We start from the raw sequence: 16,600 nt of genomic DNA on the forward strand, positions 1-16,600 counted from the left end.
CTTTTTTTTTTTTTTTTTTGGCATGCTTTTAAATAGAGCCTGTTTTAAATGGGACTCTGCCTAAAAGAACAGATTTACCAAATGTCTGGTCTGGCCAATAAGGTCTTCTGTGGATACAGACTTCCTGTTGCCCTCTGGACTTGTAAAGCTAAATAGCCAATTACATCAATAACTCTTCCCCTGTGAGTAGAACTTCATTCTGCAGCTAAACCGCTTAAACATTGGACCAGTGACTGAGTACTGCCAAAGTCTGTTCTGACCAGCATTGCAGAGTTGAAATTCATGATGCTCAGAGTAGAGACCAGCAGACCAAGCCCCCTTGCCTTCCCTAAGAACATTAGGATACTGGAAGTGCCCACAGGAGCTCTTGAGTTCCAGTAGAGGCAACTGGACAGGAACCATGACCTGGATGGCTCTGGTTTCACCTCTTATAGAAGAGTGCAGAAAAGCTTCCCTGTTTCTGCAGATTTCTTCCTCTGTATTTTCTCCTACGGAAGTGCCATTTGTAAGATCTCAGATGTGAATCACCTGTTTGTGTACGATTCTGTTACTGTACAATGGTAATGTGGTTACTCCTTGATACAGAATTCCTTCTGTCCGTCCGTCCTTCTTTGCTTGCTTGCTTCCTTCCTTCCTTCCTTCCTTCCTTCCTTCCTTCCTTCCTTCCTTCCTCTATCTCTCTCTCTCTCTCTCTAGGAATCAAACTTGGGGTTCCCTTGAAAAATGCCTCTCTGGCACCACAGGGAAGTTATATCTTTTACATAGCAGAGACCACCATATGCCTTAAAGATCTAGGCAGGGTAATGGACAAGCCAGGAAATTGAGCAATGTATGAAACAGAATTTGTGAGTTAAACTCTCATTCCCGATTCCCGTAGTCCAGTCTCACACTACTTCTCCCACCCACGCAAAGATGTTTTAGGAGTCTGGACATCACAGCCCAAGAAAGGTCTTCAGCCGGAACTTTTTTGGCTGAAGCACCTAAAGCTAATTAAGAGAAAATATTTTAGGGTAGAAAAGAGAAAATAAATCCCCACCATCCATTGGGTAAAGACAGTATTTTCATTTAGAGGGTAACTTTTTTCTTTTATGGCTTCCTCTGGCTGTTGTTAGGTATTTTAATAATAAAAACAAAACAAAACATAGGCCTATGTATTACAGGGGATCTTAAAGAGTTCTTAGGTCTAAAATAAATGATGTTCATTCTCCCTAAAAGAGATCCTAGTCAAAGATGCTGCCAGTTCAAAGATATGATTAATATTTTTAGTATTCCCTTGGGTTGAGTTGGTAAAAGCAAGTTTAAAAGCAATAACAATTATTGCTTTTTTGGGTAGTAAAATGTATTTAATTTATGTATACTTTAGGAATGACTTAGAAATGCAATAAGAAGATTTCTAAAATGGTGGTATTTTTGTGTTACCTAAATTATTTTTGTCTTAAGTAATGTGTAATGGCAATTGTAGTAAAGCAACATGGTACAGGAAGCAAGCTAAAAATTACTCTGACCACTATAGGTAAACCAGTTATCAAGTAGAATATTCGTGAGTGGCCACAAGCCCATAAATATGTCTTTTTTTTTATGAAGGATAAAATAAATTTCAATAAATTGATTTTAAAAAACAGAACTGAGTTTGTCAAGTGTAATGCTGGTTTCGGTAGAATAGCATGTAATAATGTTGTCATTCAAATTTGTTTTTCAGAGTGCTTATGCTATACCGACTATGGCTTTTTCATTTCTCTGCCATACCTCAATCTTGCCCATATACTGTGAACTTCAAAGGTAGTACAGAATCCTGAAATAATCCAAATGTCTTAAATGTATCTTTTTATCTTTAGGGTTTTTAGATTGAATTGCATCCTTGTTTTTGAATCCTTTCCTCTCATCACTTTATTCTAAGTGTTAGTTTAAAAAGAAGCAAACAAAAGTCAAGGATGAATTTTGTCCAAATTGCTAATGTTTCCTAGAAGTATAACTTTTGTGTACTAATTTCAGATTATGGATTCCAGTGTGTAGTTCTTGCTGCATTAGGTCTTCAGTGATTGAAGAATCCTTTTAACTAGCTTAGAAGATACTTGTTGCTGTAGATCTTAAATTCATATCATAAATTCTACATTTGCCATTTTTGTCTTTTAGCCCCTCAAAGAGAAGAATGCAGAATGTAACCAATACAGCAATTGCTTTAAGTTTTCTCATTTACTTTATAGCTGCACTCTTTGGATACCTCACTTTTTATGGTGAGTATATCCTTTAGTTATATCTGGAAAAATAAATTATTATGTAGATAATCTCATTTCTCACTACTCTCCTTCTGACTTTCATTATCCAGGCCACCAGATTGTAATGCAGTATTGTTATAGCTCTGGGACCTTAAAGAATTGGCTATTTTCTTGTATAAAGGTGCTCAGCTGTGTATGGTAGCGCTCACCTATAATGCTGGCACTCTGAGGGGCTGAGGCAGGAGGATCAGAAGTTCAATCCCAGCACTGGCTACTTGGTGACTTAGAGAGAGCCTGTCTGAAAGTGAAAAAAAAAAAAAAACTGAGGATATAGATCAGTGTGAAGTCTCTGGTTTTGATCCCCGGTATCACACACAAAACAAAGGAACAAGAACAGAAGATATAGTTTAGATTAATGACTTCATATGAAATTTTTTTCTCAAACACCTATGTAAAAATTCAAGTTTAGGAACATTGATATTTTGCTAAAAAAATGATTTTGGATTTTGAAAATCGTGTATTTGATATATTAGACTCTAAGAAGTTTGGGGTTGGGAGAATAAATCATCTTAATTGTAGAAGAACAAGTTGAAAAAGGAAAGAGTTGTACTCTGGACTCTAATTGCCTACTTAGATGTCAAATGTCTCCCTTTCATTAAATTTAGTTATCACAGGATTCATCATATGTGCATTCTATGATGCACCATGACCTTTCTTCTTAATTCTCTTAGGATACTTTTAAATCCATAATACAAGTATAAAATTCCTCCCTGCTATTTTTAAAAAGTTTTCTCTTTTTATAAGAACTTCAGGAAAAAAAACCCTTGAAAGTCTAGAGCAAGAAAAAAATCATAAGCTCTCATTTAATTTGTAAATATTTTAATTTGCAAACAAACATATTATAACACAAATTATATTGAGTTTGTCAAATTCCTGATACAGTTTTAGGTTTATGAAGGCGTTTATAACAACTGTGCAAGTAAATGGCTACTATTACTAGAGTAATACTTAGCTGTTATGACTCATTTTTTGTTTGATGGCCTTGTGAGCATTTTTAAGGTTTTCAACACCCATAATGACTGGCAGTGGTACTTACCTCCCAGAGTTTTCCCAAGTCTGACAAGTTGTTAGACAATGTCTACTTGCACTGCTACATTTCCTAAGCCCTTTGGAAAGAGAATGGGCTTTGAAATCCAACAAGTCTGGTTCATATAACTTTTGTAATTTAACTATATGACCTCAAATGAATTACTTCATCCTCACTCTCTCATCTGTAGTATGGGGGTAACTGCATAAGGCTGCACTGAGACAGAAATGAGATATGTCAGATACCTGCTGCACTGTCTGGCACGTAACAGTCCTCCATAGATGAGAGCTACTGCTAATGGTGTGTTACTGTTATTATCAGTATTGTAATTGTTTCATAATTTCAGGAACTTCTATTGTGTGTGTGTGTGTGTGTGTGTGTGTGTGTATTATTGGTACATTTTAGGTATATAATACAGTTACATTCATGATTGGGATCTTGTATCTTTATGTGATGTTATCTTGGTTCTTATTTTTTACCCTTACCCCTGCCCTCCCTTCACCCCCTCCACCCTTACCTATTTACAAAGTCTTTGTTTCCGTTTTTTTCTTTTCTATTATTTTTTCATTTCCCTTCTTACTTTTCCCCTACCCCTACCACTTCCCCTACACCTTTAGACCTTTTCTTCCTATTACACAATATCAATTAATACATTTTGATCCTTATTTACACTTTTAGTTTATCACACCAGAGAAACCTTATGGTATTTACAAATGTGTGTCCTATTAATTTCACTGAAGAGTATGTCCTCAATGTGCATTCATTTAGCTATAAAGGTCTCTAGTTTCTCGTTCTTTATGGCTCCATTTTATAAAATAAACCACATCTTCTTTATCCAGTCTCCAACTGACGGGCAATTGGGCTGTTTCCAAGTTTTAGCTTCTACAAACTGTGCACTTCTTACTATTTTAAATAAAACCATTAAAATGTGGTAAGTTTTTAGTATATGCTGTATTGCCATGGACTTTCCAGAGTGTGTAAAAATTAGAATTGCTCTTTATAGTCCTTTTCTTACTAAATCTGTTATTAGGCAGTCCTGTTAATCTAAATCTGCTTTTATATTTTTATACTGATCTAGATACTTAATAGAGCTTTGTGTACACCATCAAGAACATTTCCATTGAGAGCGTGGTGGCCTACTGGACACACTAAAAAAGTAAAAACGCATTGTCCAACTTTTTTGATCATCACTAAAACAGTTCTTGAAATATTTGGGTTCCATTTTTATCGTTGAGTTTGTTAATTTTTATATAGACTTTCAATGAGATTTTTCTATATTAATAAGCTAATATAACCATGCCTCTTGTGATTCAAGTAGATTTAGTATAGCAGAATTATAATTAAAATTTTAATATTAAAATTGTCACTTGGCACAAATACTACTGGTTATAAAAATTTGGGGGACCAGAATTTTGTTTTGAGTTTCAGAGTTGTGGAGATTGTAAAATATTTGCAGAGAGTTTTGTGCTAAAAATGTTTTGGATTTTGGAGTATTTTACATTTTCTATTTTCAGATTAGGGATACTTGATCTGTGTTATCAGGGATCTTCAACATTGAGAAAAAAATCCAAATATGCCTTCTTCTCCTTCCTGTAGATAAGTAGAACCACCTGGAAAAAGCCTCAAGTGTCCTACTAATATGCAGAGTGACTGAGAAATAGTCACATGAATTATAAGGTACTTAGGAGCTCTATTATGTTATAAGAAAGAAAGCTTGGACTGAAAGGAATATGGAGCATGGAGGGCTGTTAATACATTTATTGAGCTAATATTTAAGTAAATGTCAGGTACTTTATATCCATTGCCCAACTTAATCCTTAGAACTCCACAAGGTGAGTGTACATTCATTTAGGTCACGCATTTAGGCTCATACCTGAAGCTAATTAATAATGGAGTTGAGACTTAAATCCTATTTTATCTCTCTCCAAATCCAATGCCGTTTTGTTTTTTTTTTTACTATGCTGCCGCCTCAAAAATGATATCGTTACACTGTATCTGCTAAATGTTGTACGGATGTCCTTCATTCTCAAGTTTTTATTAGAATAATCTTTTCGAAAAACCTAGCTGACTTAAGCTCTTGGCATATCTCTGCCTGTCTTTATCTACCCATTCATCCATCGGTATAGTTGCTTAAATACAAAAGTTACAGTTTTACCATATAAATAAAATGTTTCCTAGGTAGCGATTTGCCTTGTTATCAGTTACACCTGTTAGGTTCTCTGACATCCCTTCTCCATAACGCAAATTCTTCACAGTATCTAAGCTTTATATAATGGAGAAATATTCATCTAAGAAAAGTCATGTAGGGAATAGGTAGATGATAGCTATAAAGACAGACAGAGTGGGCTGGGGCTTTAGTTCAGTGGTTCCACTGCCTGCCTCACAAGCACAAGGACCTGAGTGAGTTCAATCCCTGGTATCAAAAAAAAAAAAAGAATGATAAGAAAGTCATTCTTTCTCCAAACACAGAAGATGCAGATGTTGGTTTGTTCTTCATAATGGTTCTTTTCGTAATCAGAGAAATTTTGTGTCTTTCTATCAGAATGGCAAATGGTCTCATTCATGTTGAAAAAATGTGCTGACTGAGTCTGAGAGCTTATCATAAAGGCTAGCATGAAATTAAGCTTCGAATTGTTTATTTTGTTGAGCAACTGAAGCCCACAGAGTGGCTTGAAGTGTCCTCATAGTATTAAAAGGCAGCTTTCTTGAATTCATCCCTTGTTTGACTGTGTATTGACTGTGTATTGACTGTGTATCGCAGCCTCCAACTTAGGGACATGTATAACATGCAGCGGTCACATTTTGATCCTTTCTGAGATTTGTAGAGATTTTTCTGAGTCCAGAGAAGAGTGCTGCGCTGTGTCCCTTACACGTAATCAGGTTTTCATCCTGGGAAAGTAGAAAGTGCATAGATTTTAATTTTGTGATCTCACTTTTCAAGCTTCTGAGGCTGTTTGGCATCCTTTTATCCAGAGCTCCCAAGGCTTAGTTAATAACTAATTTTTGTCAGATTAAAGAGACCTGTAAATATGTACCTCGATTAATAGTCCTGGCTCTAATTACAGATGTTAAAGCATTATGTGGTCGGGAAGAGAAAAATGTTCCTCTGGCGAGGAGGCCAATGCTCAAATGTTGCATAATAACCAGACCAGTTAAAGTCTGCAAGGTTGTTAAGCAAGAAGTGTTAATAGCTCATTTTATGATTCAGAAAATGGAAATAAAATAGTGTGCCATATATCTCCAAAGACACAAGTATGTCATCGATTTGGAAATAGAATCCAGATTTCTTGGCTCTTCTAGTCTCCTACTTAGTCCTTTAGTCTCATACTATGTCAGTTTCATAATATCTCAGACAATTCATTCTTCTCCTATCTCCATTATCACACCTGGTTCAGATTCTCATTCCCTCTTGGTAATTATGACAGTAACCTTCTGCTTTTGTCCTTCTTCGGGGATTCTCCTTCTAGTCCATACTTTTGCTTCGTTCTGATCATGACAGACGCCTCTTCTAAGTCATGATTGCATATCTGTGGCCTGCCAGATAGACTAAACCGCGTACAAAGCTGTTTGAGTAGATGTTCGGTACATCCCCAGCCCTCTGACTCAGCACCACCTCTGCCACCCTGCATGTTGTACTTCAGCCCCAGGACTGCCCGTTGGATCACTCCTCTTCTCAGCTGCACATCCCCTTTGCTACTTCAGGGCTTTTGCTTGTGCCGCGCCGTGCTTGGAGAGACTGCCGCATCTTAGACTCTGTGCACGTACGCTGGCTCATTTAATGTTCTCAGTAACTGTAGTGCAGTGATGGCAAAGCTTCTAGAGATTTCAGTGATAGCAAACAGCCCCTGAGGCACACGTGCCAGAGTTCACCACCACTGCTGGAGATCAGTGTATCATTACCCCCATTTTAAAGAAGTAGGCCCTGAGACTCAAGAGGTGCTAGTAAGAATTGGGATTTGAGCACTGCTGTGTGGTCTTAGTCTTTGCTTAGGCTTCTTCTGCCACTTCTGTGCATTTATGTCTGTCCACCTTCTACAATGTCTGTACATAAACCTCTCTTCTCCCCTTTAAATGTTATGGTTCTTGAAAACAGATATATCTGATTTATTTTAAATTCCCCCCAAAGCATCCTTTCTAAAACCATATTCTCAAACTGAAGTGCACCATTCTGATTTAAGTGTATAGGGACACAGGTGCAGCGTTCTTAAGCACTGTTGTTCTTTTTTTTTCTTCTTCTTATTGAGTTTATTGGCACTTTTAAAATATACAGAACAGTTACATTCATCATTGGGATCTTGCACCTCACATGACAGGTCTTGGGTCTCATTTTTTTCCCCAGACCCCTGTCCTCCCTTCACCCCCTCCAACCTCCCCTATTTACAAAGACTTTGTTTCCATTTTTTCCTTTTCTCATATTTTTTCTTGTCCCTTATTTCTTTTCCCCTACCCTTCCTACTTCTCCTACACCTTTAGCTCTTTTCTTCCCATTTCACATTATCAGTTATACCATTTGGATCTTATTTACACTTTTAGTTTTTCACACCAGAGAACCATTCGGTGTTTTCACATGTGTCTCTTATTTATTTCACTTAGAGTATGGCCTCCATATGCCTTCATTTTCCTATGAATGACTCTAGTTTCTCATTCTTTATGGCTGAGTAGTACTCCATTTTATAGAAAAACCACATCTGCTTTATCCAGTCTCCAACTGATGGGCAATTGGGCTGTTTCCAACTTTTAGCTATTAACTGTGCCACTATAAACATGGGTGCGCATATGTCACTGTGGTATGATTCTTTTAATTCTTTTGGAAAGATACCCAGCAGAGGGATGGCTGGGTCAAATGGAACCTCTAGTCCTAGCTCTTTGAGGTGTCTCCATATTGATTTCCACAGTGGTTGCACCAGTCTGCACTCCCACTAACAATGGAGAAGGGTTCCTTTCTCCCCACAACCCCGGCAACATTTGATTTCTTGATATCAGCCATTCTTTCTGGGGTGAGGTGGAATCTCAGTGTTGTTTTTATCTGCATCTCTCAAATGACCAGTGATGTGGAACATTTTTTCATATATTTATGTGCTGCTTTTACTTTGTCTAAGAAATCTCTGTTCATTTCAGATGCCCATTTTTGAATCAGGTCTTTAAATTTGGGGGCCTTTGTTTTTTTTTTTTTTTTTTTTTTTAGTTCTTTATATATTCTAGATAGTAGTCCTTTGTCTGAGGAACATCTGGTAAAATTTTTTCCCCACATTGTAGGTTGTCTCTTAGCCCTGTTGGTGGTTTCTTTTGCAGAAGCACTGTTACTCTTTGAAGTAAGCCATTTCCCTAGCACTTCTCTCTTTTATAAAAAATGAATGCATGGGTGACACATTGATGAAGCTGATAAAATAAACAAAACTAAATTTCTAAAAAATACTGTGGTGTTGAGGGAAAAGGTAACAGCTTGAGCACCCGAAAACTCAGGAAGTATTGGACTGCCAGTTCTGCCCTTTCATGTGTATGACCTCAACCAAGTGATTTAGGCATACAGATTTTAACCTACCTATCACATATTGTTATCCCAGGAACCACATTCACCAAGCATGTGGGAACACTTTGCAAACAAGTTGAGAGTTTCAAACCCTCAGATTACAGAGAAGTTCTGAAGAGATCTTTTAAAACCATTGTCATAATTTTGGAGATTCTGCCTTTTCTGGTTTCTAATTTTATGGAAAGGGGGAACAAAGGATTGTAGGTTTCAGGAAGGTATTTATGAAACGTCTTTGTGTTTCATAGGGTAGCAAAAAGGCCAGAGATGAATTTGCATAATGGGAATCCAAGTCTACGGAGATCTATTAGTGCAATGGAAAATAATTTTGCTATTATTGACATCTTAGTATGTAGTTTATAATATGGTCCTTATTATTATTTTTTATTTACAGACAAAGTGGAGTCAGAGTTACTACAAGGTTATAGTAAATACTTGCCACATGATGCTGTTGTCATGACTGTGAAGTTATGCATACTATTTGCTGTGCTTTTGACAGTCCCTCTAATCCACTTCCCTGTAAGTACACTTAACGGTTTTGTCGCTTAGTATAGTGGCTCCCTAATATGGCAACACTAATTCTTTGCAGACTAGAACCTTTGAATCACATTGAGGCTTGTATATCTTATTCATTTGTCAAGTGATTGATCAAAGACCTCATACTTGTATATGGCCCCATGAAAGCACAAAAATAACAGTGAACCACGAAGCTAATTTGTGCTTTTGGAAAGTTAGTTTAGACTTACGCTCTCCCACAGCATTGTTTCCAATTTAGAGGCTGTAGTTGTAAAGTTTTGGGGGTTTATGTATTCTGCTTTCAAAAGAATGTGCACAAAGAGGAGAAAGTCCAGTCAGCAGAAATAAGCTCCTCCTGGTTTACTGTGGATTTATTTTTCACATAGACATGCTAGTTTAATCTTAGTCAAGATGCTTTACTTGCTATAATTATAATTTAAAGAGCAGAACAAATTTTTGCATCTTGTTCCTGTATGTAGGGATCTTAACAGTTTCTGAGAAAATAGAAGCAAGCCTTCAGGTCTAAGTGCTTCTCAATGAATGTCATGAATCTCTAGCAGTGAGGGTTGTTTCTGGGGTTTTTTGGTCTTGTTTTGTTTTGTTATTTTGTTTTGTTTCTTAAACTGGAAAGATTTTTTTTCCCTCTCCCAGAGCCTACTGCAGTGCCAAGATTGCAGCAGGGGCAGGGTAAACTTGTGTGAATGTGACCACCTGCTGCTGGCCTTCACACGGGAAAGTGTAGTGAACTATTTTCTATATTTACATGCTGCAAAGCAGACAATATAAAATAAAATAGTAAGTGGTATTTCTTTCCCATGGACTGATTTTTTTTTTCTGTTTTAAATCATTTCTTTTTGTTGTTGTTGAACATAGTGAAAATGCTTCTTTGGGGCTGGGGATGTAGCTCAGTAGCACTGCACCTGCCTTGCAAGAACAAGGTCCTGAGTTTGATCCCTGGTACTGAAAAAAAAAGAAAGAAAAAAAATGATTCTTTGATATTTCATCACACAGTGTTATTCTTGGTAATTTTTAAAATTATACAACCTAAAAAATTGCCAGTAAAATTTTTTTCTTAAAGCCAAATAATTTGTTTGGAGCTCACACAGAAAGGCTTATGTGTATAAACACTTTATAATACTAGGTTATGCTGTATTTTTGGAATCCAAATAGTTTGGAGTATAAGAATATCATGGTTACTATATATGTGTTTCTCTAAGCAAATATTTTGCCTTTGATACTTCCTCTCTGCTTAAATCTGTTTCATTTTCTCTTAAACAGGCCAGAAAAGCTTTAACAATGATGTTTTTCTCTAATTTTCCATTCTCATGGATTCGCCACTCTTTGATCACTCTAGCACTCAATATTATTATTGTTTTACTTGCAATATATGTTCCTGACATCAGAAATGTATTTGGTGTAGTTGGTAAGTTTTCCATTTAAAAAAATTCACATAGTAAAATTGTTCCAGTGCCTCACATCTAAATCCAACAATATCTTCCTTTTCTTTTCTCCAACTTACAGGTGCCAGTACATCAACATGTTTGATTTTTGTATTTCCAGGACTGTTTTATCTTAAACTTAGCAGAGAAGATTTTCTCTCATGGAAAAAGCTTGGGGTAGATTGTTTTTGTTTCTTTTAAGATTTGTATTTTAAGAGATGATTTGGCATTTTATATTACTTTACCTATGTTGAAAAGTCAGTATATTTTAAAATATAAAATATATTATTGACAAGGGAAGTTTAGAAAACATTTTGGTTACTTATCTTTTTCCCCCCTACAGGCTTTTGTTTTGTTCATCTCTGGAATTTTGGTTGGGAATTTTACTTTGGCTCTTGTCATATTTGATTGGATCAAGAAATGAAAGAGATATTTTCCTCCTTCTTATGAAGAATAATTTACCTCGTTCAATCCCCGGTACCAAAAAAAAAAAAAAAAAGAATAATTTACCTCTATAAGCAAAAAAGAATGATTCTAGAAGGTACCTTGGATGAAAAATATATTTTTATGAAAATCATTAGAAAAGAACAGAAGAAAATGACAATGTTTACGGGAAAGCAAGAGTATAGTGGTTTTAATAAAAATAAATTTAAGATGTTTGTAAATATACTGAGTCGATTTTTAATTGTTTGGAACTTTAAAAATCAATAGACTTTATCTTTTAGAGTAGTTTTATGCGTTCAAGTCTATTGAGAAGATACAGAGAACCCCTGTACCTCACCTCCAGTGTACCGTTTCTCCTGTTATTAGCATCTTTTATGATTGCGTTCCATTTGTTACACTTGATGAGCCCGTATTGGAACGCTGTAACTTAAGTCCATAGTCAACATTAGGGTTCATTTTGGCATCCCCTGATGTTTTCACTGTCTCCCTGGTTTTGCCTTTTCTAGAATACCATATATTTGGGATCACACGGAAGATAGAGGGATGCTTGGCAGATTAGGTCAAGGGCCTGACTACACTTGGATAAGCCTCGTTGGAACATAGAGGACAAGGAGTAATAGTCTGCTTTCCTGATCTCAGAGGCCCAGCAATAGTGACAATTGCATACGTTCATTTTCGCACACCTGCCAGGTTTGAAAATGGCACCAGAAGCCACCCACCAATGACAAACTGCACCTTCCCTACACCCACCAAAGGCTGCACCTCCATGTGTCCTCCCAGGAGCCCCTCTCTGCTAGCAAGAGCTTTTCTTCATTCTTTCTAATAAACCACACCCCATTCTTTACCCCACTGTTGTTTATAGACCTCTTTGGTCTGCAGAGTGAGAATCCAAACCTAGAGAAGGAATAAATCGGTTACAGTACAGTGTATTAAGTGTATGTAATGAATTGATTCCTTGCTTGTGGGTTAATGTCAGTATTACTAATAACAAAGCAGATTATTCTATTTGGATTTTGCCCACCCCCAAATTTTATCCAAAAACTTTTGGAAATTTTCTCTGGTGTTCATTATGAGATTCTCCACTGTTGTGTACTGTGCAGACTCAAAAGTTCTCAGAGCTTTTCAATTTGTCACTAAAACGTGAATCCTTATTGACAAACAATCAAATATTGATCCTTTATATCCTTTTTTTGTATGGAGGTTGCAAATTATTGCAGTTTTCCCATTGACATGGCTAATCTCTCTTGGCAGCCAGAAGGAAGGGCTTTTCTGCCATGAATATTCTATGTAAAGGGCCATATGGCTGGCAGCCTACCTAAGCTAGGGTCTATCAGTAAAACGTAACCCTACCCTGGTCCACATGTAAAGTAGGGAATTACATGCAAAGTGCTCATTTTCATGTATGGAAATGCACACTGTTGCAGGTCCCCTCATGCCTCCCACTAAGGCAGTTGGCTGAAAAATTGACAATTGAGCTTCCCTTTTGAGATCAAAGAGATACTTCTTTGGCAACTTGAGAACACTATGGTGTAGTGTGAGAAGCCCAAGTGAGTTAGAAAGATTTGGATTCACATCTCAATGAAAAGCATACTCCTTAAACTTCTTAAGCCTTCTGCTTCCAACTCTGTAAAATGGAGTTAATACTTATGCAGGATTGTGTAAAAGGATTAAATGGCCATCTGTATACTAGATGCAGACCAAAATAGATAAGCTTTCTTAATAGTTTAAATGTTTACCCTCTTTCTCTGATTTTTATCAGAACCAGTAAAATGAAATTACTTTCAACCAAGGATATGAAAACTGAGTGTTTTCATCTTCCATTTTGCACAACCACTATCTTCAGAATCTCTGGGTAGCCTTCACTCATAGGGAGTTGGCCTCAAAGCACTGTTGTTGGTGCTTTCCCACAGCACCTATATGTGCCCTCCTGCATGGTCGGGGGCACAGCCAGACCACGCCACCCATGGGGCCTCCATGGGCTTCAGGTCCGACACAGCCAATCAAGTTGATGAGCTACTACTTATGTCTTCTTTTTCTGTGAATGAAATGTGGATCCAAATACACACAGGTGTTCTGACACTTGAATAAATTAACTCCAGTAATACCAAAATAATCCTAAATCTATAACAGATGCAAGGATGTCCCCTGGGGCACATGTCAAGTGTGATGACAGCTAGGCATCAATTAATACTTTGTCACCTGCTCGTGAGATACTGTTATTAGAGGTTTGACCAAGGGGACAAATAGCCTGTGGAATGAACACTCAGCATAAAACTGAGTTAACATCAAGAAAAATGATTCGTGGAGGTGTTCATTTTTATTTTACTTGAATGTTCTGCCTTATCTAATTGCCTGTTTGGAGGTCACAGCATTCTCTTTGAATTTGGAAGAAGTTAAGAAGTTGGCTGGTGAGAGCAGGGCCCCCGTCACTGGAATTACCAAAAAACCTTGTTCAAGTGCCCCTCAGCATGTTTTTCTGGAAAATATGGGCCTTCTCATTATGGGCTTAATGTTCATAATTTATTAGGTAATAACTATTTAAAATAAAACTAAAGCACAAAATATACTTTTCTAACATTTGGAGACTTGCTTGCTTAAGTTAAAAGACAAAATGCCAAGACTAAATTACTTTCATATGTTGAGAGTGAATGTTTAAAAATTGGTCTTTTTTTTTTTTTCAACAGAATGTTTACTCTTGAGCTTAGCATTTAAATGGTTAAAACAAGCCTTTGAAGTTAACACTCCATTAAGATGAATGGGGGTAATTCACACCTCTGCTGGTGCTGTATTATTTCAGTCTGGCTGCAGAGAAAATAGGACAGCAGTGGGTTGATTTACAGTGTAAAGGCCCTTTAAACACCCACAGCCTGGAAATCTTTGTTGTACCCCCTCTCCTTTCAGTCTGGAAGCAGGATCTGAAATTTGCCACAATCTAAGTAAACATTTGAGGTTTTGAAAGTACCACAGGTTCTCTGTCATCTGGCAGTCCTGTCTGGTTTCTGGTGGGCACCAGTTACCATATCAACCCAACTTCTCTGGCTTTGTTTGATCCTATATGGGAATGTTTCTTCCTACCACAGCGTTTGATAAGCTTGAGTTTAGTACCCTCTTAAATTCACCAATAGAAAATCAGCAATCCATTTTCAGGTAAATTTTATATGTGTTTTCAATGGGTTATGAACTAATCATTGGACTTTATGTGCTTCTACAGTAAAAACAGCTCATTTTTGCAAAATCTTGTTTTCTTTATTTGCCTGTATATAAAGCATCTATGTTTCCAAACTTCCATATTCTTGGGGTTTGTGCATTGAGCAGGGATCATTCAGGATGGACTCATTTCTTTCTCAATGTGTCCTTTGTATTTGTAGTACAGTATTTTGGATTTGAAAGTTTTCCACCCATTGGAAGAGGTACAGCCATTTGACCCTGAAAGAATATTTTAGAGCCTAGCAGTGAGGTTATCTCAATACAAATAAAATGGTGCACGTTGTGTGGGGTGTTAATGAATTTGAAAGACCTCTTTAATGTGAACAGATTTTTCTTCTCTTTCTCCATCCTGCACATTTGCAGGATCCAGTTACCTCAGAATCTATGGATAGCTGAGTGTGGAGAGTTTTTCTGCTCTGAGCTGTCAGCAGTACTGACATTGCCAGTATACTATATGGAGACAGAAGATAGGTGCTAGAAACAAACCTCCTCCAACTGAGTTAATGTGTTTTTCTTCTTGGCATATTGACAGTACTCTGTGGCTTCGTTATAATTAGCCCAATGTTAAACTTACTTTGCTTCCTCTACATTTGTCTGCCTGGCTTTTGGATGTCACAATATTTGACCTTAGCATGTCTCAGAATATCTCATAGTACTGGGAACTTTGCTTTTCTAATCTAAATGCACTATTTATCCTTCTGCCACTGTTTCCAGTTGTCTTGCATAATGAGGTAGAAGGTGAGAGCTTTATTCACCTGTGGGACAAATATGGGTGGAGAGGGAAAGCCATTGCCAAGGTGGGGGTTGGGGGCAGATGGCTGAAAATACCTTTGTGACGTAGGGGCTCTAAAGGGGAAGACAGAGATGGTTCCTCACTTGTTTGAATGTAGGAACAGTGGGCTGATGCATAACACAAGCCAAAGGGTTGGCTAATTCATTCAGCTAATATTTACTGAGCACATATGTCCTTAGGCTGCAGAGCTGCACAAGACATGCATCTCATCTGAAGACAGCTCAGATATAACTTTGATATTTCTGAATTAACCTTGTCAGATGGATTTGATAAGTGAATCTGCTTAACAAGGGATAATTTTGGAGCCAGACTGAACCTCTGTTCCAATCCCAACTCTACCTTTCTTATTTTGAATAAATCCGCTAAACTCATTGAGCTTTTTTCAGTATTTGCATTTTCTCTCACCCAGAGGAAATACACTTTGTTTCTTCAAGCTAGGTTGTGTGATGTTTGGGGAAAGCCTGAGCAAGCTGTTAAACACTGACTGTATGTGCACCTTGACTGCTTGAGTATTCAGATCACAGGGATTGCAACCATATACTTCTCTCTTCTCTGCCGGCTTTGGCCACTGAAGAAGAGCCTGAACAGAAAATGATATTCCAGGGACTAGCGCTGCAGCTCAGTGATAGAATGCCTGCCTAGAATGGGTGACCCAGGGCCAGGAAACGGAAGGAAGGAAGGAAGGAGCGAATGAGGGGGAAAGGAAACGAAGAAATATCTTGGCCAATCCATTTATTCTCACTATTAATGTATTCTTCCCCAGAAAAATAATTTTATTGGTTTGTAATAGTATCAACATTTCTGACTTCATATCACTTTTTTTTTAGCAATAACATTATGATTTTGGAACATAAAGTATGTGACCAACAGAAGCTGCAGGTCCTTTTTCAAGTGAATGGTCACATTCCTAGGACACTGTACTTAACGCTATTCATTTACATGTTTAAGTATGAAAGGATACATACCCATACTGTGGTGTTTTAGATGATAAATATTTCCTAAAGCCATGTGTTAAAGGGTTCATCCCGGCTCAGTGCCCATGGGAGTTGACGGAAACTGTGAAGAGGCAGGCCTGGTGGGAGGTCTGGTGGCATTTGTCATAGTTTTGCTCACAGAGGTCATTACTTGAAGTCTTGTTTCTGGGTATGTTCTCCCATCCAAGCACAAACCAGGTCCGACCCTGCTTCGTGTCTGAGATCAGGTGAGATTGGGCGAGTTCAGAGTGGTGTGCCCATAGATTTGTTTACGTGTATGTTGTCTGTGTCCACTAGAATGGAAGCTTCATAAGAAATAAGACTCTTCCGTCATGGAATCCTCAGAGCCTGGGACAGTGCCTGGTACTCCAGAGTGGCTTTTTGTTGGATGAGTACG

At 37.5% G+C, this 16,600-nt stretch overlaps 1 protein-coding gene across 1 annotated transcript in view; it reads left to right on the forward strand.

Moving 5' to 3' along the window:
- Positions 1-11,284, forward strand: part of Slc38a6 (solute carrier family 38 member 6) — a 55,919-nt gene extending 44,635 nt beyond the window's left edge. Inside the window, exons 11-16 of the mRNA XM_010605738.3 lie at positions 1,700-1,779; positions 2,134-2,234; positions 9,225-9,349; positions 10,625-10,769; positions 10,868-10,962; positions 11,129-11,284. Of these exons, the coding sequence (XP_010604040.1) occupies positions 1,700-1,779; positions 2,134-2,234; positions 9,225-9,349; positions 10,625-10,769; positions 10,868-10,962; positions 11,129-11,209 (627 nt within the window). The 3' untranslated portion in view covers positions 11,210-11,284. The remainder of the gene's footprint in view (positions 1-1,699; positions 1,780-2,133; positions 2,235-9,224; positions 9,350-10,624; positions 10,770-10,867; positions 10,963-11,128) is intronic.
- The last annotated feature ends 5,316 nt before the right edge of the window (positions 11,285-16,600 follow it).

Source organism: Fukomys damarensis, unplaced genomic scaffold (genome assembly GCF_012274545.1).
Source record: "Fukomys damarensis isolate Sample0158 unplaced genomic scaffold, DMR_v1.0_HiC HiC_scaffold_21, whole genome shotgun sequence".
In the NCBI taxonomy this organism is placed as follows: Eukaryota; Metazoa; Chordata; class Mammalia; order Rodentia; family Bathyergidae; genus Fukomys; species Fukomys damarensis.